This window comes from Sebastes umbrosus, chromosome 16 (assembly GCF_015220745.1).
Source record: "Sebastes umbrosus isolate fSebUmb1 chromosome 16, fSebUmb1.pri, whole genome shotgun sequence".
Classification (NCBI taxonomy): Eukaryota; Metazoa; Chordata; class Actinopteri; order Perciformes; family Sebastidae; genus Sebastes; species Sebastes umbrosus.
Window position 1 is genome coordinate 3,685,409 of NC_051284.1, and position 27,110 is coordinate 3,712,518.

The following is a 27,110-nucleotide window of genomic DNA, read 5'->3' on the forward strand; positions in this document are numbered from 1 at the left end:
TTATTATTATTATTAAGGAGGCATTTTTATTTTATATTATTATGTGGATGGGAACTGGTTTTCCGTCTTCTGCCTGATCAACTAAAGTCTAGGGGAATCAGTACCGCCACAAGATAACCATCACCGACCCGGAGAGGACTGTTGGTGTCCGTCCTAACGTTGATTTCATCTCCGCTGCCGTCTGGTTTCATCCTTTGGACCACAAACTGTTTCTTCAGGACTGATGCCTCATGAACTGTGAGTTAGACTTTCTGTATTTTTGCTCTGCTGAGGAATAAGGATGTTGACCAAAAGTGTAGCGTCAATCCTCCTTTTTGGTCTTTGTCTGTGGTGTTCCTCATGCTCCTGGTGTCTTATGTTGGAGGGATTATTGATCATTTTTGATCAGTTCTGTGGAACAAATTGTTGCTGGAACAACTTATGAGACATAATAGAGCATGGGAATAGCCATCATGTACTTCTATCATAATGTTCTAAACCCTTATACACTGTTACAATTTATTTTAAATTAATTAATCAATTGTTTTTTTTTATTTCTGGTTTATGACTAGAACAACTTGACACACAGTGCTGCATCTCAAATTAATCTTCAGGTTCTCAGCTTTAAGATTATGTACACCACTTCTATGTGACATCTACTGTTGACCTGCTATCTCCCCCCTAAAGACCTCCTGTACCCCCCCTAAAGAAGACTTAACAGGTCTAAGAAAAAGAAGGGGGCAGTGGAAAAGGCGAGTCAGGAGAGTGGCATCAATCTTCTAACTCTTGAAAAGATGAGCGAATAAGAGTATTATCTTAAATTGTACACTATTCAATATAAGTTGTCAAATTTTTGCTCTGGTAGTATTTCTTAATAAATGTGATAAAATGACATGCCATGTACAAAATGGCAAAAGGTTCTTCCTGATGTTGAGGCCCGTTGCCCTTTGAAATGTCTTTTTGTTACGTTCCACCTGCATGCTGAGAGATGATATGTAATACTTATTTTTGTGTTCATTGTTAAACTACACTGACAGAATGTACCTGATGTGTGCAGGACAAACTTCCACCATGAAAAGGTTTTGCTTCAGCCTGCAATCAGCTGGCGAGATCATCACTGTCGGGTAAGACATTAAATCAGATTCACCAGGTTTTATGTCTCTTTTATACAGTTAACAAAAGATCTAAGTAAATTACTCTATTTTGAATTCTATTTCCTCTAAAGGTATAGTGCTAATTTACCAGGAAGTAGTCAATGTTTACTTTACAATGTTTCGGAATCAAGTTATTGATTATCTACTAATCTACGCCTCTTATTTGTGACTCCTGATAAAGTAGTCATAATATAACACCCAGCACAATGAGGATGCAGATTATAGGAGGGTAATTCATTATGTAATCATTAAAAGACCTTCAAGAACACAGTGTCGGCTACAGATAGGCTACTGTATATTGTTGACATGTCCATCTTGACCTGCCTGGTAACTTATTCTAGCACAACACGTGGAGTTGTGATATAACAGAATTTATTAATGATAGGCTGCTGAACATTATAGTCATTTTGAGTAATCCATGTGGTGAATGGATGGTGATGAATATGCAGGCTTGTTCATCATGATAGAACATTTTAACCATCCTCTTTGTTGGACACAGTGACCTTTTAACCTCTTCCATTGCTTGAGGGCTGACTTTACTTATCTCAGAGGCCGTAGCAGGCTCGGTTTTAGAGCTTACCAGTGAAGGTACTGGTATCATATGAAAATAGAAAACACCTAAGGAATCTAGCATGTCAGGAAGAACGCTAAATAACGCCATGAAGTTGCACTAAATTTTGGCGAGGGAAAAACTTACATACATTTAAAAATAAATTAAAAATAAATGCAAAAATAAATAAATAAATCTAAAAAATAATATAAACAAATACATACATAAATAAAGGGGACAATTAAACAGGGAGTATAAAAAATAAGGGAATTAATACAAAGATAAATAAATAAAGAAGCAGATTAAAACAGAAATATCAATTTATGTCATATTTTATAAATTAATTAATGGCTACATTTATTTTTAATATTATTTTTGCAACATTTAATGACATGTTTATATATTTATTGAGTCATTTATTTATTCATTTATTTTTTTATTTTGGCAGGTTCCGTCCCCCATAGAAACCCCCCTTCCCCTACACCTTTCCCATGTCCCAGGCTGTCCCTGTCTGTCCCTGTCTGTCCCTGTCATGGATGCCAGGTTTTCACCCTGCTCTCCAGTGTGGCCATTCTGAACAGGTATAAACACCTTTGCTTTTCAAGCATACAAAGCCTTAAAGCAGCCAGAAAGGGTCCAGATACAAAGTCCAGACATGTTGAATATGAAGAACCTTTTCTTTTATTAAGACGGAAGTGTCTAAATGGGAAAAATAGTCCCTCAGCAGATATATACAGTGCCTTCAGAAAGTATTCAGACCCCACTCAAGGACATTCACAGAGTTGTCCCTAAGCCACTCCTGCGTTATCTTGGCTGTGTGCTTAGGGTCATTGTCCTGTTGGAAGGTGAACCTTCAGCCCAGTCTGGGGTCCTGAGCGCTCTTGACCAGGTTTTCATTAAGAATATCTCTGTACTTTGCGCCGTACAGCTTTCCCTCAACCCTGACCAGTCACCCAGTCCCTGCCGCTGAAAAACACCCCCAAAGCATGATGCTGCCACCACCATGCTTCACCGTTGGGATGGTATTGGGCAGGTGATGAGCGGTGCCTGGATTCCTCCAGACATTACGCTTAGAATTGAGGCCAAACAGTTCAATCTTGGTTTCATCAGACCAGAGAATCTTGTTTCTCACAGTCTGAGTGTCCTTTAGGTGCCTTTTTGCAGACTCCAAGCAGGCTTTCATATCCGTCTGGCCACTCTGCCATAAAGCCCAGATGGGTGAAGTGTTGCAGTGATGGTTGTCCTACTGGAAGTTTCTCCCATCTCCACACAGGATCTCTGGAGCTCAGTCAGAGTGACCATCGGGTTCTTGGTCACCTCTCTTACCAAGGCCCTTCTTGCCCCACTGCTCAGTTTGGCCGGGCGGCCAGCTCTAGTGAGAATCCTGGTTGTTCCAAACTTCTTCCACTTAAGGATTATGGAGGCCACTGTGCTCTTGGGGACCTTCAATGCTGCAGAATTTTTTTGTAGCCTTCCCAAGATCTGTGCCTCGACACAATCCTGTCTCTGAGCTCTTCAGGCATTTCCTTCCACTTCATGGTTTGGTTTTTGCTCTGATATGCATTATCAGCTGTGAGACCTTATATAGACAGGACTGTGCCTTTCCAAATCGTGTCCAATCAATTGAATTTACCACTGGTGGACTCCAGTCAAGGTGGAGAAACATCTCAAAGATGATCGAGGGAAATGGGAGGCACCTGAGCTAAATTTCAAGTGTCATAGCAAAGGGTCTGAATACTTATGTCAATGTGATATTTCAGTTTTTCCTTTTTAATAAATTTGCAAAAATTTCTAAAATTCTGTTTCCACTTTGTCATTGTGATGTATTGCGTGTAGATTGATGAGGAAAAAAAGTAATTTTATCGATTTTAGCATAAGGCTGCAACATAACAAAATGTGAAAAAAGTGAAGGGGTCTGAATACTTTCTGAAGGCACTGTATATATATAAACTGGAAAAAGAAATTTCGGAAACTGGTGTTTTGTCGATTATTTCTCTGTTGTTACAATGCTAATTGGCATTGTATTTTACATCGTTGGAAAGCCTGTTTATTTACCTTCACAATGAAGTCCAACTTGTAAGGATTATGCATTTGTGGGATGAGCAGCACAGCTGATTATGTGGGGAGCGCCCAAGAAAAATTTGCCAAAATGCTCTGCCAATGGTAAACAGTGTATTCTCCTGTTAGTATTGAATCTTGTTTTGAGTTGTTTGGTGGATTGGATGATTTAACTCTCCATCAGTAACAAGGAACAAACATGACATATTGTCTATTTTACACTTTATTCATTTAACACACCGTCAGGAGCCTCAGTAGCGGTGGAAGATCCATACACAGCCACAACAGCCTGGCACCTCCTCCTCATGCTGGTCACCAACCTGGTCACACGTTGCTGTGGGATGGCGTTCCATTCCTCAACCAGAATTCATTGCAGGTCAGCCAGCGTGGTTGTGTTGGTCCCTATAACACGCCCAAGCTGATCCCACAAGTGTTGAATTGGGTTGAGGTGTGACCTCTTGGCAGGCCGTTCCATTCTCTCTACTCCCCAATGTGGAGGTAGTCTGTGATAACCCTGGCTCTGTGGGGGCGAGCATTGTCATCTTGGAGGATGAAGTTAGTCCCAGATTGTGGAGATATGGGATTGCCACTGGCTGCAGAATCTCATCCCGATATCTCACTGCGTTGAGATGGCCTTCAATGATGACAAGCCTTGTTTTGCCAGTGAGGGAGATGCCGCCCCACACCATGACACCGCCCCCACTAAAAGCTGTTACTCCCTCGGTTCAACAATCAGCATAGCGTCCTCCGCGTCGTCCCCATACTTTGACCCTGCCGTCCAACTTTGGCAGACAGAACCTGGACTCATCACTGAACATGACATTCCCCCACATGTTCAGGTTCCATTGTCTGTGTTGTCGACACCAGCGCAAACAGGCCTGACGGTGAAGGGCAGTCATTGCAGGCTTCCTGGTAACCTTATGAGAATACACTGTTTACCATTGGCAGAGCATTTTGGCAAATTTTTCTTGGGCACTCCCCACATAATCAGCTGTGCTGCTCATCCCACAAATGCATGATCCTTACAAGTTGGACATCATTGTGAAGGTAAATAAACAGGCTTTCCAACGATGTAAAATACAATGACCATTAGCATTGTAACAACAGAGAAATAATCCACCAAACACAAGTTTCCGAACTTAGTTTTTCCAGTATATATATATATATATGTATATATATATACATATATGTATATATGTATATATATATGTGTATATGTATATGTATATGTATATATACATATACATATATGTGTATATGTATATGTATATATATATACAGACGTAGGCAAAATTGTTGGTACTCTTCCGTTAAAGAAAGAAAAACCCACAAAGGTCACTGAAATAACTTGAAACTGACAAAAGTAATAATAAATAAAAAATTATTGAAAATTAACTAATGAAAATGAGACATTGCTTTTGAATTTTGGTTCAACAGAATCATTTTAAAAAACAAACTAATGAAACTGGCCTAGACAAAAATGATGGTACTCTTAACTTAATATTTAGTTGCACAACCTTTTGAGGCAATCACTGCAAACAAGTGATTTCTGTAACTCTCAATGAGACTTCTGCACCTGTCGACAGGTATTTTGGCCCACTCCTCGTGAGCAAACTGCTCTAGCTGTCTCAGGTTTGAAGGGTGCCTTCTCCAGACTGCATGTTTCAGCTCCTTCCACAGATGTTCAATAGGATTTAGATCAGGGCTCATAGAAGGCCACTTCAGAATAGTCCAATGTTTTGTTGTTAGCCATTCTTGGGTGTTTTTAGCTGTGTTTTGGGTCATTATCCTGTTTGAGGACCCATGACCTGCGACTGAGACCAAGCTTTCTGACACTGGGCAGCACATTTCGCTCCAGAATGCCTTGATAGTCTTGAGATTTCATTACACCCTGCACAGATTCAAGACACCCTGTGCCAGATGCAACAAAGCAGCCCCATAACATAACCTAGCCTCCTCCATGTTTCACATTAGGTACAGTGTTCTTTTCTTTGGATGCTTCATCTCTTCGTCTGTGAACATAGAGCTGATGTGACTTGCCAAAAAGCTCCAGTTTTGTCTCATCTGTCCAAAGGACATTCTCCCAGAAGCTTTGTGGCTTGTCAATATGCATTTTTGAAAATTCCAGTTTCGCTTTTTTATGATTTGGTGTCCTCCTCGGTTGTCTTCCATTAAGTCCACTTTGGCTCAAACAGTGACGGATGGTGCGATCTGACACTGATGTACCTTGACCTTGGAGTTCACCTCTAATCTCTTTGGAAGTTGTTCTGGGCTCTTTGGTTACCATTTGTATTATCCGTCTTTTCAATTTGTCATCAATTTTCCTCTTGCGGCCACGTCCAGGGAGGTTGGCTACAGTCCCGTGGACCTTAAACTTCTGAATAATATGTGCAACTGTAGTCACAGGAACATCAAGCTGGAGATGGTCTTATAGCCTTTACCTTTAACATGCTTGTCAATAATTTTCTTTCTCATCTCCTGAGACAACTCTCTCCTTAGCTTTCTGTGGTCCATGTTCAGTGTGGTACACATCATGATACCAAACAGCACAGTGACTACTTTTCACCCTTTAAATAGGCAGACTGACTGATTACAAGTTTGAAGACACCTGTGATGCTAATTACAGGACACACCTTAGTTTAATATGTCCCTATGGTCAAATTATTTTACATCTTTTCTAGGGCTACCATCATTTTTGTCTAGGCCAGTTTCATCAGTTTGTTTTTTAAAATGATTCTGTTGAACCACAATTCAAAAGCAACAGCTGATTTTCATTAATTCATTTTCAGTAAATTTTTATTTATTATTACTTTTGTCAGTTTCAAGTTATTTCAGTGACCATTGTGGGGTTTTCTTTCTTTAACGGAAGAGTACCAATAATTTTGCCTATGTCTGTATATATATGTATATATATATGTATATGTATATATGTGTATATACATATATATATATATATATGTATGTATGTACTTTTTAGTTAAAAAAGAAATATGAAAATATAATTCAAAGTGGTAAACACCCGCAGCATACAGCCAGCGGTCCTTCCTGCATTTTTCAGTTTAAACTGTGTTGATTTTAGCCTGGATTATGACTGTAACTTCTTCATATGTGTGTAATATTATCATACAATAACTGCACAGAGCTCTGATTGGTCAGTAGGCGGTGCTTTTATACGAGTTGATCTCTTTTCTGGAAAATACCCTGCTCCGGAGCAGGTTAGCTGTTCAGCATAAGTTACCATGGCGATTTACCCCAGTAAGAAGTGATCAACCTTCGTAGGACGGAAAACCCGGAGTTAACCCTGAAGTTACCTCGCTTACGCCAAATCATGCTTGGTAGTACAGGCCTCTGATGTTTATTGAAGGTCAAGGATGACGGAGCCATAATATTTATGAGAGTCTTATCTGTGTGAAACTTGTAAAAACAATAAAGTTACAATATGAGGAAGAAGCTCAGGGTCAGAATAGTTGCATATTCTGGTCTGCCAGGATTGCTTTGATCTTTTATCTTCCTTAGAAACAACTGAATATTTAAAGCCATGGTGTCGCCAGAGGGGATGGCAGCATGAATGTCCATGACCACCTGCCTAATAGATTCTGAAAAGATGGGTGACAAATTAAAAAAATCGTTTTTAATTTTTTCTTGTGATGGTCAGCACAAAATAAATTTTTATGCAATCCACGTAATTGTGAACTGGAAAGTAAAGAGAGCAGCGAACGTTGCATAGGGAGGAGGTCAGGGTGGATGGGTGGGTCAAAAAACACAGGACTTTCACCCAGGAGAACGGTGTTCATGTCCCGTATGAAACCAGAAGTCAACGTTGATTTATTTGTCACGTAACCTCTGTACTGAATTTACGGCACTTCCGGTGTTATTTTAACCCAAACCGTGATCTTTTCCTCAACCTAACTAATAGTTTTGTTGTCTAAGCCTAACCAAGTCGATGTATTTGGGATCATCCTCTGGGGATCATGAATATTCATCTCGCCAATAGGTGTTGTTAACTTGTTGGACTAACAACTGACAGCAGTATCATCGTCCTCCAGCGCTGTTGCTACTGAAACATGAGGAGAAAATAAATATTTCCACATTGTTGATCCTACTACTGCGGTGCAACACAATACAGACATTGTTTAGCTTTTCTGTTCACATGTCACTTTGTTGTAATCACTATTATGTTGACCAAAGAGCAAATGCAATAGCAAGTGCAGTCATGTCCAAACAATAGACCCTTCACCCCAGGGTCTGAAATTAGCACCCGCCACCTGCTAAATGCGGGTAAATTGTTGGCAGTAGCGGGTAAAATGGGCAGGCCATCTGCCACTTTGGCAGGCAGGGAAAGCGCTAGAGATGGGAATATAGAACCGGTTCCCGTTAAGAACGGGTACTTACTTGTCCAATTTCTTGGCATTTCATGCTTCTGTGACTATCGATTCCTCTGTATTGATGCTTTCCCACAGTTACGCAATGACGCATACGCACGCTGTATCATGTTTTCATTCATGTTTGTTTTGGACCGGAGCCATGGCAGAGAGAAAAAAAAGCACTCAACAGCATGACCTTATAAACCTGAGGGGACGCACCCTGTTTTTGTTTTCCTGATAAAGCATCACCATGAACAACAAATCAGTATTGAAATCAACAGGAGGAAAGTTAGTAATGTTAGCTGTTAGCAGCCGGTTGGCAGCACAGTCCTGCTTGGATAAATAACGGAGCTACTAGCGTTAACGGAGGTGCCATTGAGTTACAATTATGAGGCGTTCAAACGCTGCTCAGGAAAAATGACTATTGGGCGAAGGTAAATTACAACGTTATCATGATGTGTTCAAATGTAATCTTGTAAAATAATTTTTGGGGCGAGAAACTTGAGTAAATCCAGTTGTTTGAAGGAGATGTTTTCACATCATTATAAAATAGATATTAGAGAGGGAATTATGACTTGTTTAACTTCCTAACACTAGCTCTAAGCAGCCTGCCAAGATTTTTTTAATCAAAGCAAATATTTGAATAATCATAATCATTTGAATTGTGTGTTTTTATGCAAACAACCACTATAGATGACAATAACAAAGTACAGTACTGTGTACAGTAACCTCCCTGCCCCCAAAAATAGGGCTCGAACACTGTAATTTACCGTGTATAATGTTTTTTGTGTAAAATATATTGACCATTGAATGACATCAGATCTAAAAATGTATTTCTTCATTTAGTGCATAGATTTCAATAGTGGCAGATACAATTTCTGAGTGGCAGACAAAAATAATACTTGTCTGCCACAGTGGCAGGAAGTGAAGAAAGTTAATTTCAGACCCTGCTTCCCTTTAACCTTCCCACTTTCAGCAGGAAAGATTGCACTGCAACCAACTCACTTCCCTCTGATAGGGATTCAAAACACACAGTGGTTCAATTATTTTAAAAGTTGGCTTCAGGCACTATGTTCATGTTCTATTTACATGCACACACACAGACAACATGTCTTTTTTAACCAAAGACACACAAAGTTGAACTCTAGCTGTTGATTTACAGGCTATTGTAGATGTTTAACAGGAGGAGGCGTTTTAACAGCACAACACAATAAATCTCTCGCTCAGTGTGTGAGATTCTCACCGCTGTCTGACAGATTTCCTCCTCTCACTTCTCCTCCTCTTTCTTCTCTCCACCCCTAAGCACCACAGAGGCAAGCTTTGGATCAGCTCACGCAGCTAATCTAAATACTGTACGAGCCAGAGCATGCAGCTCTGACTTCAGGTCAGCGTTAGAACCTGGAGAAAGTCGTGTTTTTGTCCAGTGAAGTTTTCAGGTTTGGAAGTCACCATGGTTGACAGCATGGACATGGAGAAGCAACAGAAGCGCTACTGCATCCGCAGTAAGCATGTAGTCATCATCTGTGTGACGGTGGTGGTGTGCTCTGTGGCGGTGGGCCTCGGGGTGGGCCTCTCCGGGTCAGACACCACCACCACCACTCCCTCTACACCAGCCCCCACAGCAGTGCCTACCCAGCCCCCCCCGCCTGCCAGAGGGCCCTGTATGCCTTCCTCTGACTCCAACGGGGACTGGAAGAATTTCCGTCTGCCCAGCTACGTGAACCCGGTCCACTATGACCTGCACCTGGAGCCGGACCTGGTCGACGACACCTACACGGGCACCGTGGACGTCCACGTGGAAGTCACCAAGCCCACTCGCCATCTGTGGCTTCACATTAGGGAGACGTTTGTCAGCGCCAAGCCCAGGCTGAGGATGCTGAACAGCCAGAGGGAGGTGGCAGTGAAGAGCTGCTTTGAATACAAACCTCAGGAGTATGTGGTGGTGGAGGCCACGGAGGAGCTGCCCGTCACCGGCGCAGGGGAGGTGTACGTGCTCAGCCTGGACTTCCAGGGCTGGCTCAACGGCTCTGTGGTGGGATTCTACAGGGTCATCTACACCGAGGACGACGTCACCAAGTAAGTTCTTTGATTTGATTCTGTCATACACACACATCGACACAACAAAAAGAAAATAAAGTGACATGTAGACATGTAAAAAATATGTTTAAAACACAATATAATGGAGTAGTAAGTAATATAAATTTTGTATATAAAATTACTAGAATAATTTGACAAAAAAATATTTATATCCACTTACTATCTTTATGTGAGGTGCAGAGATGTGGTTGAAAGTTCTGGAAAAAGTAAGTGGTAATTGTGGAGTCAAGATTTGTTTTTTGTTTTTTTTCAGCTAAAATAAAAATATAAAGAGGGAATTTCTACTTTAACCCTAATTACCCTTACATGTTCCTTGAAGTAGCTTTCAAGCTACAATAAAAACATTAACAATATCACATATTGTGTAATGTTTTAGTTGTTCATTAAATGGAATATGCTGGATCTCTTTCGCATAAATGTATATATATTTTCCCCCAAATTCAGCCTGATACTGTACATGTTTTACTTTTTGGAAAATTTGCATCTTTGCTAGCATGCAAAATAAAGTTTTGGGGGTTCAGTCTATGGTTGACTGTCAATCATTGTTGTCCGATAAAAAATGCATATGTCAAATCGTAGGAGCAACCCTGAATATTCCAAAAATCACAGTATTTAGAGATTCATGTACTTTACTTCCCAGTGACAATAATGACCTACTGGTGGGTTTCGTCAACTGGGGGTCCTGGACAGCAAAATGCCAGCAATCTCTTAAGAGACCGGGCACGTTGAGGGTTAATAATTAATAATAATAATATAATAATAATAAGTTGACAAATCAATCCCAGCTCAAGGTGCACTTAGTGGCTTTTTCTGGAGCTTTAACTGTATCACATGGCCTTCATTAGCGGATGGAATTTGCTCAGTTGTCATGGAGATGCTATGGATGAAATCATAACAGCTACTGAGCTAGGAACTGATCCATCTCTACGAGCAAACTCCCTCTACTGATGAAGACTGTCCGATATGATGCGCGAAGAAAAGCTCATAAGTGGTTAGGTTTGTTTTGTCAAACTCTGATCAATAACAACACATTGCTGCTCCTGCTGAACTAAACCTTGGCTCAGTTTTTTTGGAGTTAATACTAACTTATATTTTGAAACAAACACTATTCAGCTGGAGTTGGCTGTAAAAAGTTTTACTCCTTTATAGAGAGCAGCTGGGCTCAGCTTGGATTCATGTAATTTACAATGGATTCCAGTGGTGACACATGTTTACACTGCAGAAAAAAAATGATCCGTCCATAGAAAATGTTCAAACCACTCCAGAGACATAATCCACTTCAGTCCTGTAGTATGTTCCAAACAGTCATTGTTTCATTGGCTAAATGCACTACCTCATACATACTGAGCATGTAGATGGACAGCACAGATGTGGTTTAGGCTGCAGAAGTGGGTTTAAAGGATTCTATGGACCTTTTTGCCACCATGCAAACTTAACTGACATGAATTAAAGCCACGTCTTCAGGGGATACGTGTTAAAATCACTCAAAAGACAGATTTAGGAGTATCACTTTAAATTTTAGGTTTTGGTAAAGGTCATTACTTTAACAATAAATACTGCCCTGGTCGAGTCTATTGGGGCCACGATGTTTATTGATATGATAAAAAAAAGAAGAAGTAGAAGTAGATAAGAAGTTCCTCAGGGATAAGGCTCGGTTAGGGGAAGTAACTGATGCAAAATACCAGAGGTGGTGTCAATCAGAGATGACAAACTTGCATCTGAAATTACTTTACTTTGTTGTAGAATATTCATTTAAACAATTTGGGGGGTTAAAAATTACAGGAAAAAATAAGATGTAAAGCACCTGGTCTCAAACAAATTTGCAATAATCTGTCCTTCATTTGATCACCAGAAAGATTGCTGCGACTGATCATGAGCCAACAGATGCCCGCAAGTCATTTCCCTGCTTCGACGAACCCAACAAGAAGGCCTCCTACAAAATCTCCATCACTCATGATGAAAACTACGGAGCTCTGTCCAACATGCCGCCTGCGGTAGGACTTAAGCCAGCGACGCTAAACATTAACATTTTAAATCTGCTAAATTAAATATCCAGAGGATTAATGTAGCGGCAAACAATCATTTGCTCTATAGAGGAGTACAGTCTACCTGAGCAGAGAAGGAAGTCGTACGTTGCCTTATTCCTCATCCCAAAGTCCGTTTCTCTTGTACAAGTGAAACATATTGTTTGAAAATACAGTCATAAAGCATAAATCTAACCTCTGTGGCACTTCTATAAACAGTTAACGACATGACATTTAATTACATCTTTATTACCCTTTACATTTATAACTGTACTACAATAGGTAACAGCTCTACCCTGCAACTATTAAGTCTTCTTCGTGGACTATAAACTGTTGAGGTTGCTGTCTTTGCCTGAGACGTGCAGCTTTAGCCTCAGACTTTTAACATTATGCAATGTATGAAGCCATCATGTGTATATTTAAAGACAGTTTTTTACAGGTTTCTAGTAGGGCTGTCAAAGTTAACACGATAGAGTGAAGATACTGGTATCATATGAAACTATAAAACCTGATGAATCCATTGGTACCAACCATGTCATACCAGCTTGTTGTGAAGGAGGCTAAATAATGCTCCAACCTCCGCTAAATCATGGCTATTTTCAAAGCCATGGCTATTTTGAACTTTGACTTCCAGATCAGTGAATGTAAATGGGTTCTATGGGTACCTACGAGTCTCCCCTTTACAGACATGCCCACTTTATGATAATCACATGCAGTTTGGGGCAAGTCATAGTCAAGTCAGCACACTGACACACTGACAGCTGTTGTTGCCTGTTGGGCTGCAGTTTGTCATGTTATGATTTGAGAATATTGTTTTATGCTAAATGCAGTACCTGTGAGGGTTTCTGGACAATATTTGTCATTGAATTGTGTTGTTAACTGATTTACAATAATAAATATATACATACATTTGCATAAAGCAGCATATTTGCCCACTCCCATGTTGATAAGAGTATTAAATACTTGAAAAATCTCCCTATAAGGTACATTTTGAACAGATCAAAAAATGTGCAATTAATTTGCGATGAATCGTGATTAATCATGGACAATCATGCGATTAATTGCGAATAAATATTTTAATCGATTGACAGCCCTAGTTTTTAGTTTTAACCTTAATCCGTTTCCAATAGTTAGCGTTAATCAGCTAGCTAGCTACAGCTAATCAACTCTGCTAGCAACAGACGTCAATAACGTCTGTCAAAATATCTGCTATGAAAATAGTCCATCACAGGTCTATAACAGCATTGGCTTTTTGACTACATTTTGACTGGGCTTCATCAGCAACGTTTTTCATTCCAGAGGAAACTATGTGATTCATCAACTAAACTTAACGTACATCCTCAAATTCCACGGCTCCACTAATAACTGCTAATAATTACCGCTATGAATCAGAGTTACACCGCCAATAAACGTGTTCACAATCCTGTTGGACTGGAGAATGGTTGCTGTAGGTGGAAGAAGCCTAATTACTCAAACTTTCTCATGGTGGAGGGGGAAAAGAAGCAAAGAAAGAGGAAGCCAGACTTGGGAGTGAACACTTTGAATACTAAAAGAGTAAGAGGAATCAATCTTGTGCCTCTGTTTTTGGGGCAGGGGATCCACCCAGCTCCATAGTCTGAGTGACAGCCACATTAACCCATTAGCCTTTTGCTCTGCCTCTCCAGGGCGCCCCTCAACAACTGCCTCACAATAAACTGAAGACCTCCTTCCAGATGTCCATTCCAATGAGTACCTATTTGGTATGTTTTGCTGTGCACCAGTTTGACCATCTGGAAAGATTTTCAGCCAAAGGAATCCCTGTGAGTTTACCACCATCATTGCCATCACTTTCCAAACAAGTATCGTTGAAAAGATTTGAAATTAACTTGTACTAGTAGATTTATACTGTCAGGCAAACGCTAATACATGCATTTGTGTGTGTTTTGTCTTCCTCTGCCTTTATAGTTGAGAATCTACGCCCAGCCAAGTCAGTTAGAAACTGCAACGTATGCAGCCGACACAACCAAGGTCATCTTTGACCACTTTGAGGATTATTTCAATATGAGCTACTCCATCGCAAAACTGGGTACGTTTAGACTGTACAGTAGATATACTATGTTTGATTTGGACCAAAAGTCCCTGAACTACTTTTGGTGGAAACCCGGCTATACTTTGTTTTTTGGGTCACATCATTCTTGCCAACCCTCCCTATTTTCCCCGGGAGACTCCCGTTTTTCATCGCCCTCTCCCGGTTTCCTCCCGGGGGTCACAATTCTCACATATTTCTCTTGATTTATGGCAAATTTTGACACTTTGTTTCCTTTTCGTTATCTTAACCTGTTTCTGGCTCTGCACAGCGTGTATAAGCTCTACTGTTTCCACCCAGACGACAACAGAGCTATACACCAAATGTCGTTTCCCGACAGAAGAGAGACGTCTATGCTCGCGACACAGCGCAGTTAGAGCTCATGTTTGAGCTGCACGCTGTCGGGGTCCCAAAGTCGGGGGTTTGCTCAACGTAGCGAAAAGCCGGCGTGGCGCGGCGCAAGCTGGAAATACAGTAATGGGTTCAGAGCGCAGTGGTGCCTTTGTCGCGTTGCATCTGAATAAGCCTTCAGTGAATGAGAGAAGTAGAGTGAAATGAAGAGAGATAACTGAAGGAAATACTCAAGCAGGAGCAAAAAATGTATAAAAACTGATGAATATTAGTTTATACTAGAGATTCACATGCCAAGTTCACACCAGAGGGGGAAATTATTCAGTTTTCTTTCCTGGGAGTTAAAGGTCAAATTCAAAGTTTAACATAAAAATGCTGTTGCAGTGTACTTATTATTATATTATTTTGTTATTTTCATTCTTTTTAAGTCACCAGAATGCAAGAAAGTCTCTGAAACTCAGATTTTTCTGGGGGAGGACCCTCACCTGTGTTTTTAAAATCCTCCCTTTTTTTAGTGTCTCAAGGTTGGCAAATATGGGTCACAGTGTTTTCTAAATAAGAACAACAAATATAAAAGTCCCTGCTACGGCCCTCTATTAGCTGCAGTTTTATTCCGCTGGTCGCATGTTCTCAAATACACATTTGTTTTGTGATTCTAATATTTGATCATATTTCCCAAGAAAACAATCCCCACCCTCCCCCTAGCTGCGGGATCTGCACACTATGTAGCCTCTACTGTAGCTGCTACTCTTAAGATAGTCAGAACTCCACCCCAGAACTGAAATGACTGTTATCCCTGAGCACACCTGACTAATGATAGTATTTACAGGTAACCAGGTAAAATTACAGGCAACAAGATTAAATGACTGTGTCGTGTCGAGATAATCACGTCTTATCTTTGTTCTTATGGTGGTGATAGAGGACACATCAGGTGGTTGCGTAAATCCAGTTTTTGAATAATAAAATCAGGAAATCTCTGGGGGATAAAGATTCCAACTTTGATAGCAGTGTTTCCGTCAGTCGTCAAGATACAATCTCACAAGAATTAGTAAGGCAGTAATGCAATAAAACACATGATAAGCGGTTACATCAGTGGACTCTCTGTGCTGTTTTGATCCAGATAAGATAGCCATCCCTGACTTTGGTACTGGTGCCATGGAGAACTGGGGCCTCATCACCTACCGGGAGACCAACCTGCTGTATGATGTTAACCAGTCGTCGTCCTACAACAAGCAGCGAGTGGCCAGTGTTATCGCCCACGAGCTTGTTCACCAGGTAACCACTCTCTGCTTACTTATAACTTATTTTATTTGAGTATTTCATTCATGTGGCAGTCAGAACTTTTAAGGAGCATGCAAGACTATTTATCACATGTAGGAAATTTTTTCCCACTTTGCTGTGTTGCATATATCTGGAACACAACTGCAGTGATGGAAGTAAACTCAAGCACTATACTTTCTAAATATATAAATAATACAAATATTGCCACTCTATTAAAGCTGAAGTAGGGAGATTGGAGCAAATATGATTAAAACAAGTTATTTTTATAAAACGGTCGCTGTATCGTGACAGTAGTACATGATACAGTTAACCGGAAAAAAATCATGTGCCTCTGTGTCCTCCGGTGCTCCTAACGGCATCTGCAAGATTTCACAGACCTGAGGAAAACAAGCAGTCAGAGCTGATCTGAGGTCTGCTGTACAGCTGCCGTCTATGAGAGCCGGCTGTCAATCACTCGCGAACTCCGACCAGACGGTCAAACTAGGCAGCGCTGATCAAATATGAATCAATATTCTGTTACGTTAATGAATATTTCTCTCCTCAAATGTTTTCAGAATCATCTTGTAGTGCACGGTTTAGCTGTAAAATGAGAACGTTTGTGACGCCGCCGCCATTGTGAAATCTGGTGAAGGAATGCCAAGTTCTGGTCACATGACCGGAGCACAGGAACGCTTTCTCAATGAAATGACCTGTGATTGGTCAATGTCTGCCGTCACGGGCTAGATATTTTTAAAGCCTGAAAACAGAGCCATGAGGAGCAGAAGTCTAGTTATCTCTCAGAACACTTGAATTACAATATGTTGAATGGAATTGTTGCCCAATGATGCCAAAAATATACTGCCTACTGCCACTTTAACTGTATGTATGTGCAAAACAAAGTACACAACCGTAGTTTTAGTACAGTTTAATCTCAGTGTCACAGTTCAACCACATGTTGATGACAAACCACTTATATCACATGAGCTCACTATTCTTTTGGCAACCGTATGATGTCTTTTATCTTTATTTCACACACGGATGGAAAGATCCGTTCATTGTAAAGGAAAAAAAAAGAGTTCAGAGTTCAGAATTGTAAATGTTTAAAATCCTTCATGTGCTATTGTTCAAGCTTTTTATGATGCACACATCTTTCCAAGATATCAGCTGTTTTACTGTGATGGGAGATAAGCGGCCTTGAGACAGTCAATAAAGGTTTATGAACTCTTTTGGGGTCACAGGAATGAGGGATCAGTGGTGATTCATTTGTATGAATATGATGATGTAGTCTTCTGGGTGGCAAGCTTTTATGAGGCCTTCTCACATGTACTGAAGAATAAACCTTAAAGTTAAATACTGTATAAACATATGCTAGTGTGAATTACCACAGTGGGCGACTGCTTCAGGTGCCCAGACCCTCAGAGGCCTCATAGTCCCATGGTTTATCCTGTCTGGTTGATGGTAATTCAATTTATTTCAATTCTGTTCAATTAAATGATTTCATTCATCCACAGCAGGGCAAGGAAACATGCTCATTTGTTTGTTCACAGTATAAGCTGAAAGAATTCTGTTTGTAGAAGGGGTCAAAAATCGAGTTGTAATGCCATTTTAAAAACAAAATTCAATATTGAAATAAAGACCATAAAGTCACAAATAATAGCTGGGCAACATTCAAAGGCAGGCTGCACTGAGAATGGGACAACTGCTCATAATTTGGGTCTGTTTTATCATAATCATGATAAAACAGTGTTTGTAAAACAGAGGAGATTAGAAATGAAGGCTTGTCTCTTATATAAGCCTGTATCAAATAAAGTCCTGATTCTCTCTGCTTGAACCCTAACCCTAACCCTAAACCAACAAAATTAAGATTTTAATTTTCATATATAACTGTTTTTATTATAATATAAATAAACAATTGGTCCCTGATATTGTTGGCTTAAAAGTGTTTAGTCTGTTTCTCTACAACGAGAGTTACAGGGGTAAAAAGTGTATTTATTTATTTATTTATTTATTTATTTGTTCATTTTTTACCTCAATGCAGAATATGAGGAAGGACATCCACCAGTATTTATTTATTTATTTTATTTTATTTTATTTATTTTTTTAGAAGCCCTGGGCAACCACCTATATGGCCTATGCCTTAAGCCGGCTCTAATTGCAAATTCCATATAATTTCCTTTGTCTGGACCTTCCAAACTCAAGTCAGTTGTCTTTTTACAGTGGTTTGGGAACATTGTGACGATGGATTGGTGGGATGACCTCTGGCTTAACGAAGGCTTTGCCAGCTTCTTTGAATACATCGGTGTGGAGAAAGCTGAACCTAGCTGGGGCATGGTGAGTTCTCTTCCTTCTCTTAAAGGCACAGTTACAGTTAATCCCACTGACTGCAGACCAGTCATTGTGAGGACTCACCTTGTGTCCTCCTGTACTATACAGCGAGACATCATGATCATCAGCGACGTGCTTCCTGTCATGGTGGACGACGCCCTCCTCTCCTCTCACCCAATCATTGTGAGCGTGTCGACCCCGGCAGAGATCACCTCTGTGTTTGATTCCATCTCATACAGCAAGGTATGGCTACAGGAGAACATCACACAGTGAAGGGTTTCAATCTAAGGTTCATCACCAGCAAGATACAGACAACGTATCATCATACAACTAAATACTAATTGTAATGAAAATGATCTGACTTTATCCAGGGAGCGTCCATTCTCAGGATGTTGGAGGATTGGATGGGCAAAGACTTGTTCAGAGACGGCTGTCGAGTAAGTCAGAGACTGGTGCAGCTTCATGGCACATATTTATCTCACTCTTTTGATTAATGTTCATTAAAGTTTGTTTTTTTCTTTCACCAGCAATATTTGAAAGACTACTTCTTCCAGAACGCCAAAACCGCCAACTTCTGGGCATCTCTCGCCGATGTATGTCAGAACATCAGTTTATTTTATCTTAATTACTACAAGGCCAGATTAATACCCAGTTATTAAAGGAAACGTTCAATATTTTGGGAAAGATTGCTTATTTTCTTTCTTTGTAGAGTGCTACAGGGATGACAACCAGGAAGTTAGCATCGCCCTGGTTCCCTCGACAAAAAGCCGATGGGATTGTTCCATTGGGTTTTGGATTATTGCAGAAAATAAACTCCGTGGCAAACACGAGTTTATGATACTTACATGTTCAATCTCCACTAATGAACACCACTTTATGATTTTTGAAGTGTGAATGCAATCGCCAGAAGTAAAAAGCTAACGTTAGACTATAAACAAACTACACCCCGGTCATATGAGCGCGAGTATAAACAACGAGGCTGTAAAGGAGGACGAGTCGACATGATGACGTTTAGTATAGTCTCATTTAGTCACGTAAAAACTTCAAAATTCATCATTGACATATTTTATATCGTAGAACAAAACGTTAAAATCTCTTCAGCTTGTCTTAACCAAAGACCTTATTTCATGCATGTAACTAAAAAACCATTGACATCCAGACGAGGGAACCAGGAGGGGTAAAATGCTAACTCACTTCTGGGTTTTAGGTCTTTGTGTTAAGTACAGAGCCGAAGTCAGGATGTGGTTAGCCTAGCTCAGCATAAAGACTGGAAACAGCTAGTCATGCTCTGTCCAAAGTTCAGAAATATACCTACCAACACGTCTAAAGCTCACTGATCAACATGTTGTATCCTGCTGGCACAATATTTCACAAACAGAGACATAAAAAGGATCAATTTGTGGTTTAAGGAGGAATCATGAGCTGGAACTATTTCTTGAAAAACAAACCAGTGTATCCATCCGCTCAGTACGTCTGTGCTGTGTCTCCAGCTATGGCGTGGGTTGACAGTGAGCAAGCACAGTTTTTGGTCTTGGTCTCCGTTCAGGCACAATGGTACCAAACCTGGCAACCTTTACTGGCTTTATGTATCTGTACACGTTCCCAAAGACTGGGTCGGGACCCACATGTGGGTCGCAGGAGATTTTATTAGGGTCGCCAAGTAAATTTGCAGAATTTCTTCCATAGTCTTTTATTTAATATTTATATGTGCAGTACATCTTTGAGGGAGCCTGAATGCTCATATTGTTCTGATAATCGCAGCCTACTCATAACATTGAATCTAATGTGAAAGGCCAGCGTACATTCTGTTTGTTTTACTGATGAGACGAAATGAAAAGAACGAGAGCCTGAATGCTTTTATGTGGTCTCAATTTATTAAGTATTTGCGTATATGTTTTCAATAACACATGCATAAAACAAATTTGTGATTTATCATTATTAGTATTTAAAATAGAAGGTTTACCTATTCAAGATAATATAAGGTGATGTGGAAATGGCAGTAAAAATGGTCAAGACATCGTCAGGACGTAATCTTCGCACAAATTGGCTCTTCTCATGATGTATAGATAAAGGGCTAATGTGAGTTGGGTCGCGATGGTTTGTCATTTTTAAAAAATGGGTTCCCAGAAAACAAGTTTGGGAAACACTGCTCTAATTTCTCCATGCCAGGAAGCTGTGCAGGTAACTGTGCATGACTGTTATTCAACAAGAAATAGTTCCAGCACGTATCCAACCGTGATGAAGTGTGTTCATTTCTAATATTTCTAAACTTTGAGCAGAGCCAGGCTAACTGTTTCCCTCCCCCCCCTGCTTTATGATAAGCTAGGCTAACAACATCCTGGCTCCAGCTTTCTGATTAACTCACAGACATGAGATTGATTTGAAAGTCTCACTCTCAGAATGGAAACAAATAAGCATGTAGCCAGTTTCTCCTCCCTGTGTCTAGGTGAGCGGGTTGCCAGTCGCGGACGTTATGGATACATGGACCAAACAAATGGGTTATCCTGTGTTGGACCTGTCTGTCTCAGAGGTGAATGCCAAACTGAGCCAAAAGAGATTCCTCCTGGATCCTAAAGCTAATTCCAGCCAGCCTCCCTCACCTCTTGGGTCAGTGATACATACAAAAAAATCCCTTTATTGCACTCCTTTATTCCTCAGAACTGTCTAATCTGGATTAGGATGATAGAGACCAAAGCAGAGCTAAAAGGAGAGATCAAATGTAAATGTATTTTTAAAGATGGCCTTAAAAAGATGTTAATGTATGTGTGTAGGTTTTGTATTTCAGTGCATTAATAACAATGAATGTGTTTGTGTTACAGGTACAAGTGGACAATTCCAGTCAGATGGCACTCTGTGAAAAGTGACAAAAACATGTTGACGATGTTTGACCAGAGCAGCCCAGGTAGAATGCTCCGTGTAATCATCTTCAAAACATTCATAACACATAATCAGCACTCTGCCTTTAAACCAGCCGATGACTTATACCAGATGTAATCTATTTACTCACTATGAGGATGAGAACATAGATTACATTGGATGCACTGTATGTCACCTAATAGATGAATAGGAAAGACGTAATAAAATCGCAATTATGAATAAAAAATATGGATTAATTTTCTTAATAAATGAACTCAGGGTTCGTATTTTATAACAGAAATTGACCAATGCAGTGAATGTCTATTTTCTCTCACACACCAATACGCTCATAATGACTGTTGATGATTTTTAGAGCACGTCATCAGTAACTACTCGGCCTCAGAGGACGGGCTGCTGAAGGTCAACAATGATCACATTGGGTTCTACAGAGTCAACCATGACGACCACATGTGGAACGCTATCAGTGAACAGCTTCAGGACAACCACTTGGTAAAGCTGTCCTCAGAGATCTACAAACAGAGATTTTGAGAATGTAATTGAAGTATTTTGAGAAAAAAGGTGTAATTATGAGACTAAAGTAATTTAGAGGAAAAAGTGACAATATTATGAGAATGAAGTTCTAATTTTAGGAGAAAAATTGCTAAAACATACACATTTAATCTAATTTACCCAAACTAACATTATCATCAAAGTTTGTTCTTAAATCAACACTTTTTTTCTTGTAATACTACGACTTATTATTATGAAATTTTTCTCATGACTCATAAAGTTACTACTTTATTTTTGTAATATTACAATTATTCATGTTTTATTCTTGTAAAATTATGATTTTTTTCTCGAGATATTACAGCTTTACTCTTGAAATCTCTGTCACACTATTAACCTACACAGACACTTAATTTCAAATAGTCAGATATAACCTGTTATGACACATAAATGCTTTGGTGTACTATCAACACCACACTCCTCAAAGAACTCACTGTTACTGTTAATGTTGTTAATGTCAATCTTCTATTTGACTCTTTCTTCAACAGGAGTTTGACGCAGCTGATCGCACCAGCTACATTGATGATGTCTTTGCTCTGGCGAGGTAAGACTTCAACCCCCAAAACACGCAGTGTGAACATCCATGACATCATATACAGAGATTACAACTACTGTTTCATTTCACTGTTTCAGGGCGGATGTTATAGATTATGGTAACGCCTTCAATCTTACCAAGTACCTGACAAATGAGACTGAGTACATAGTGTGGGACCGCGTGGCCTCCTCTATCGCCTATGTTCGCAACATGCTCTCAGGCAACGGGGCGCTCTACCCAAAGTTTCAGGTAAGGGAGCTGCTGATCCTTCCATGCGTTCACATATCAAATGTCAAACTTAAAAATTCATTAACCTTGAAGTTTATCTGTGATCTGAAATTTCAACAAGCCACCTCAGCAAAATCAACTCGTCTGTTTTTTTTTTCTATGTCACATTTGTATGATGGCGTATTAGGGCCATTGTAAGCAAAAAAAAAGGGGGGGTACTATTCCGAGATCAAAGTCGGAAATTTATGAGTTAAAAACTTGGATATTCTCTGAGGTTAAAGTGGTAAATTTAAGAGGAAAAAAGTCACAAATTTATGAGAAAAAATATTCTCTTAGAACATAGTCGTAAATTTGTGAGAAAATTAATATTCTCAGAGAATGTTCAAGGTTTTTTTTCTTGAATTTAAAACTTAACTTCAAAGTTTAAGTCAAAATTTGTGAGTTTTTTGTCACAAATTTAACACTTTAATTTCAAAAGAATATCCAATATTTTTCCTTAAATTATGAGTGTTTTCTCGTAAAATTACCCCCTCCTGTAGCTCTGTTATTATTATTATTATTGTTTTTACCTGCAATGGCCCTAATACACCGTTGTACATTTTAACTTAAATCATAAGTCAAGTCAGTGACGTAATGATGTGGTTGGTGTGCTAAAGCCTCAGTGAATTACACTATGCATTGATTTAATTAACATTAAGAGAATTCAGGGAACAAGGAGGAAACAACTAGTAAGTACAACCATTTCTGAAGGTCTGATTAGATTTTAGTCACTGTAGGCAGAAAGCTAAGTTTATTTATATGAGAAAAGCTTGAGGCTGCACAATGAATCCAAATTTTATTGAAATTGCTGTATGGCCTCCTGCAATCTTCAAATCACAGTATTTATTAAAATCGTATAGTATGTCATAAAAATGTCATATTACAGTCTGAAAAAATGTCATAGTACAGTGTGCCATACAGATATCATAATAAAGTGTGGCATAAGATAAAATGAGAAAAAATATCATAACAAATTTCATGCACCTGGTAAATATATCATAAAAATGTCATAGTATAGTATTCCATTAAAAAATAATATAGTATGTCATAAAGTATTTCATTCTGTTTCATTCTCTGTAGTTTTATTTGCTGGATTTTATTTAATTGTTTTCCTGATTTGTTATAATTCATTTTTTTCTATGTACAACACTTGTACAAATGCTGCTTCAAAGTTGTTATTATTATTATTTGTAGTAGTAGTATTAGTACTATTAATATTATTATCATTATTAATATTACTATTATTAGTATTATTAATCCTTATGGACCACAAGCCTTTCCAGATTTTAAAGAAGTTCTTTTTTCATGTTAACTCTGATCACTTTGCTGTGTAATCTCTTATTAATCGTGCAACAGGCTGTGTGACAGTTGAGCCATCGTATTGATAAAATCTCTACAAACACACATTGTGCATTGTTGTGCCATGGTGTAGTCTCTTTAAAGAGACAGAGTGGGTCAGTAAGGTTCTGCATAGTTCCTCGGTGTTAATTAAGAACCATGTTTTTGTTTGTTTTCTCTAGAAACTGTTCCGTGACCACGTTAAAAAAGTCACAACACAACTGGGATGGATTGATGAGGGAACCCAGAGGGAGAGGTAAAGCAGGAACAGAGTATAATCATACAAACTAGACCATTAGAGTTCCATAGTGTGTTTCAGAAACCCCCTTAGGTCCTTCCCTGATCTCCTTTACAGTGTACAGTCATTAAACCTGATAACTAATACCATCGCTGTTGACAAAATGTGTTCTTGTTCTTTTATGCTAACCCATTTACCATCCAATGTGAAATGGGTGGTGGTTGGTGATCCTGTCATGTGACTGCTGGATGTGTTTGGCAGGTTACTGAGGGAGTCTGTGCTCAGCATCGCTTGTCAGATGGGAGATCAGGAGGCTCTGGATGAGGCCTCTCGCATTTTTGACCAATGGATTGATGGAAGTGTCAGGTATGACCACTGCAGTATCTATTCAAACTTTACATGTGACTTTACAAGACATCAAAATGTATTATTATGAATCATGGCTCTTTGATTGTGACACCCAAACCTGACCTTTACCACTGATGTTTCAAATAGCAAGAACACTTTAGCTTTTAACTCCCCTGTCATGGTGCCACCCTGTGAACATTTAACCAGTGTTATTACACGGTTATGTTGAATACTCTATTCTGATTGGACAATCACGGCGTTCTGCGGTCTGTAATTTCTCTATAACAGACCGTCGCTATGTATAACAGACCGTTGCTATGTATAACAGACTGTTGCTATGGGCGCAGCTCTGACTCTGGTGGACTGTTTTTGTGTCCAAATATGAATTTCTTCAGTAAGTAGCGGTGTACAGTAATAAGCGGGTTAATGTATCCTGGGTATTGTATTATCCATTATTTATATGACAACAAGTAAAGTAACACCACAAATAGCATGTTTTAATACAGCTATTGTTTTAGAATCATGCTTTCCATCTCTGGTAACCTGATATTAAAGGGGAACACCACCCAAATTAAGAATATAAATATGTTATTTCCATTACCCAGGAAAGTTCAATCAGTATTAATGAACATGAGCTCCTCTCTCTCTCAAAGCCAGAAACCAGAGAAGTAAGTCTCAAACTTCGGATGTCATAGGGTCTAAAGTCTGGAGCTGCTCCATAGACGATGAATGGGAGACTGATTTTGTGTTGTTTTCTTTTTTTATACCCAAGTGAGCTTTATTCTATTGGAGTGTTCTCAGTAGTTGTGAAATAGAAAATGTTCCTTTATACTTAGAACATTCCTCTGGGTGCTCTCAGTGTCATCTAGAACAGTGATTCTCAAACTGTGGTACTCTCTGTAGTGGTACGCGGAGGAATCTCTGAAACATTTTTAAAAAATGAATAAGAAATAGGGCTGACCCGTAAATCGTATTTTCATCATCATCGTGATATGAACATGCGCGATGAACACATCGCAAAAGGCTGTCTGGAACGCGATGAATCAGAACAATCATTATATTTAGGGATGGTTCACGCTGCATCTTCTCTTCTGCTGCGCTGTGTCGGAGCTCTCAGTCAGTCAGTCTGTGAACAGCTGATCAGAGAGGCCGCGGTGGAGACAGATACAACTACTCGTTACTGTAAATTCAATAAAACTTTGCAAGTGTAAAACCAAGATACGTTATCATTACACCTGTTCAACAAGCATACACACGATGAAACGGTTAAACATGGAGGAAAGCGACGTTTCAATCTGCTCTGTCTGCAGTCTGTCATCCACCGCCGCTTTAGACAGGCACAGTGCGTTAGCTCTTCGGCTAACAGCGAACTGTAAACACGTGTAAGTTATTGAGTTGAGTTGTGACTGACTTTAGTTCCCTGCTCAGCAGTGATCCAGTGTTCAGTGTCCGGGGAGTTTATTGTGAAGGGAGGAACGGAAGGCGTGAAGCGGTGATGCGCTGCAGACTCGTGCAGACTACAGAGCCTCTGTGTTATTCATTTATTACCTTCATAAAGTATCGAAGCAACTGAGACTGAAACTAAAGCTGGCAGTAGGCTGTGTAGTCTCACTGTTTAGGTTAGTTTGTCACATATCTTACTAGTAAACTGATCAGCTGGCTGAAACCAAACAGCCCCTCTTCCCTCTATCAGCCCTAATGTTACTGTAGCAGAGGACAGGAGGACAGAGGACAGGAGGACAGAGGACAGGGGGACAGAGGTCAGAAGAAGGACTGATACTGACTGATGTCTGTGTTCTTCAGTCTTTATAAACTTCACTCAGTATTTACATGTCAGGAATATGATTTATTTTATTAACATGTCAGATTTGTTTCCAGTGAGATATTAATGTTTATATGGTGACTTTGCTGTAGTAAACATTACTGTTGCTGCTCCAGAAACAATATTTAGCCCAGTTATATTTTAAAAACAGTATATGTATATGCATAGCTAATATGCACACTTGAATATTTGTTTATTTATCGCAAGTCATATCGTCGTCGCAATATTGAACGGTGTTATCGCACATGGCAGATGTTCCTCATATGGTGCATGCCTAATGTGAGAGGCTGCTCCTTGTGTAGTATGAGAGTTGTGTGGAAGAGTTTCAGTGCCAGTTCTAGTGCTCCCCCTTTTATTAGGAATAAATGTGCCTCCTGGGTGAACTGTGCATTACTGAATAGGCTAGGCCTACGCTACTGTATTTTAACATCGGTCATAATGGTGGTACTTGGAGAGCCAAATATTTTCTGAGGTGGTACTTGGTGAAAAAAGTTTGAGAACCACTGATCTAGAACATTTCTCCTTATTCATTGTCTATAGAGCAGCTCCACACTTTATACTTGATGACGTCATAAGTTTGAGTTTAGTTAGTTATGTTTTTGGATTTGGGAGAGAGTTGTTCATGTCTACTAATACTTTTTGGACTGTCTTAGGGATAACATGTATGAATTTTGAAAATGGGCGTAGGTCTCCTTTTAAAATCTTGACCTTTTGACCTGCAGCAGTGTGGCAGTGAACCTGAGGCTGCTGGTCTACCGATATGGCATGAAGAACTCGGGCACCGAAGCAAAGTGGGACATAATGTTCCAGAGGTACAAAAACTCTTCTTTGGCTCAAGAGAAGGACAAGCTGCTGTATGGACTGGCCTCTGTGGAGAACGTAGGACTCCTCTACAGGTAATTAAAACAGCTC

General features: G+C 39.7%; 2 protein-coding genes across 2 annotated transcripts in view; one reads left to right on the forward strand and one right to left on the reverse strand.

Moving 5' to 3' along the window:
- LOC119474418 overlaps positions 1-27,110 on the reverse strand; it is an 813,351-nt gene that overhangs the window by 281,957 nt on the left and 504,284 nt on the right. The window lies entirely within an intron of this gene.
- LOC119504361 (glutamyl aminopeptidase) overlaps positions 2,126-27,110 on the forward strand; it is a 28,827-nt gene continuing 3,842 nt past the window's right edge. Inside the window, exons 1-18 of the mRNA XM_037796443.1 lie at positions 2,126-2,264; positions 9,409-10,181; positions 12,055-12,196; positions 13,891-14,025; positions 14,171-14,291; positions 15,763-15,917; positions 18,120-18,233; positions 18,336-18,470; positions 18,599-18,664; positions 18,755-18,820; positions 20,674-20,834; positions 21,047-21,129; positions 21,457-21,593; positions 22,139-22,194; positions 22,284-22,434; positions 23,973-24,046; positions 24,290-24,394; positions 26,921-27,094. Of these exons, the coding sequence (XP_037652371.1) occupies positions 9,556-10,181; positions 12,055-12,196; positions 13,891-14,025; positions 14,171-14,291; positions 15,763-15,917; positions 18,120-18,233; positions 18,336-18,470; positions 18,599-18,664; positions 18,755-18,820; positions 20,674-20,834; positions 21,047-21,129; positions 21,457-21,593; positions 22,139-22,194; positions 22,284-22,434; positions 23,973-24,046; positions 24,290-24,394; positions 26,921-27,094 (2,501 nt within the window). The 5' untranslated portion in view covers positions 2,126-2,264; positions 9,409-9,555. The remainder of the gene's footprint in view (positions 2,265-9,408; positions 10,182-12,054; positions 12,197-13,890; positions 14,026-14,170; positions 14,292-15,762; positions 15,918-18,119; positions 18,234-18,335; positions 18,471-18,598; positions 18,665-18,754; positions 18,821-20,673; positions 20,835-21,046; positions 21,130-21,456; positions 21,594-22,138; positions 22,195-22,283; positions 22,435-23,972; positions 24,047-24,289; positions 24,395-26,920; positions 27,095-27,110) is intronic.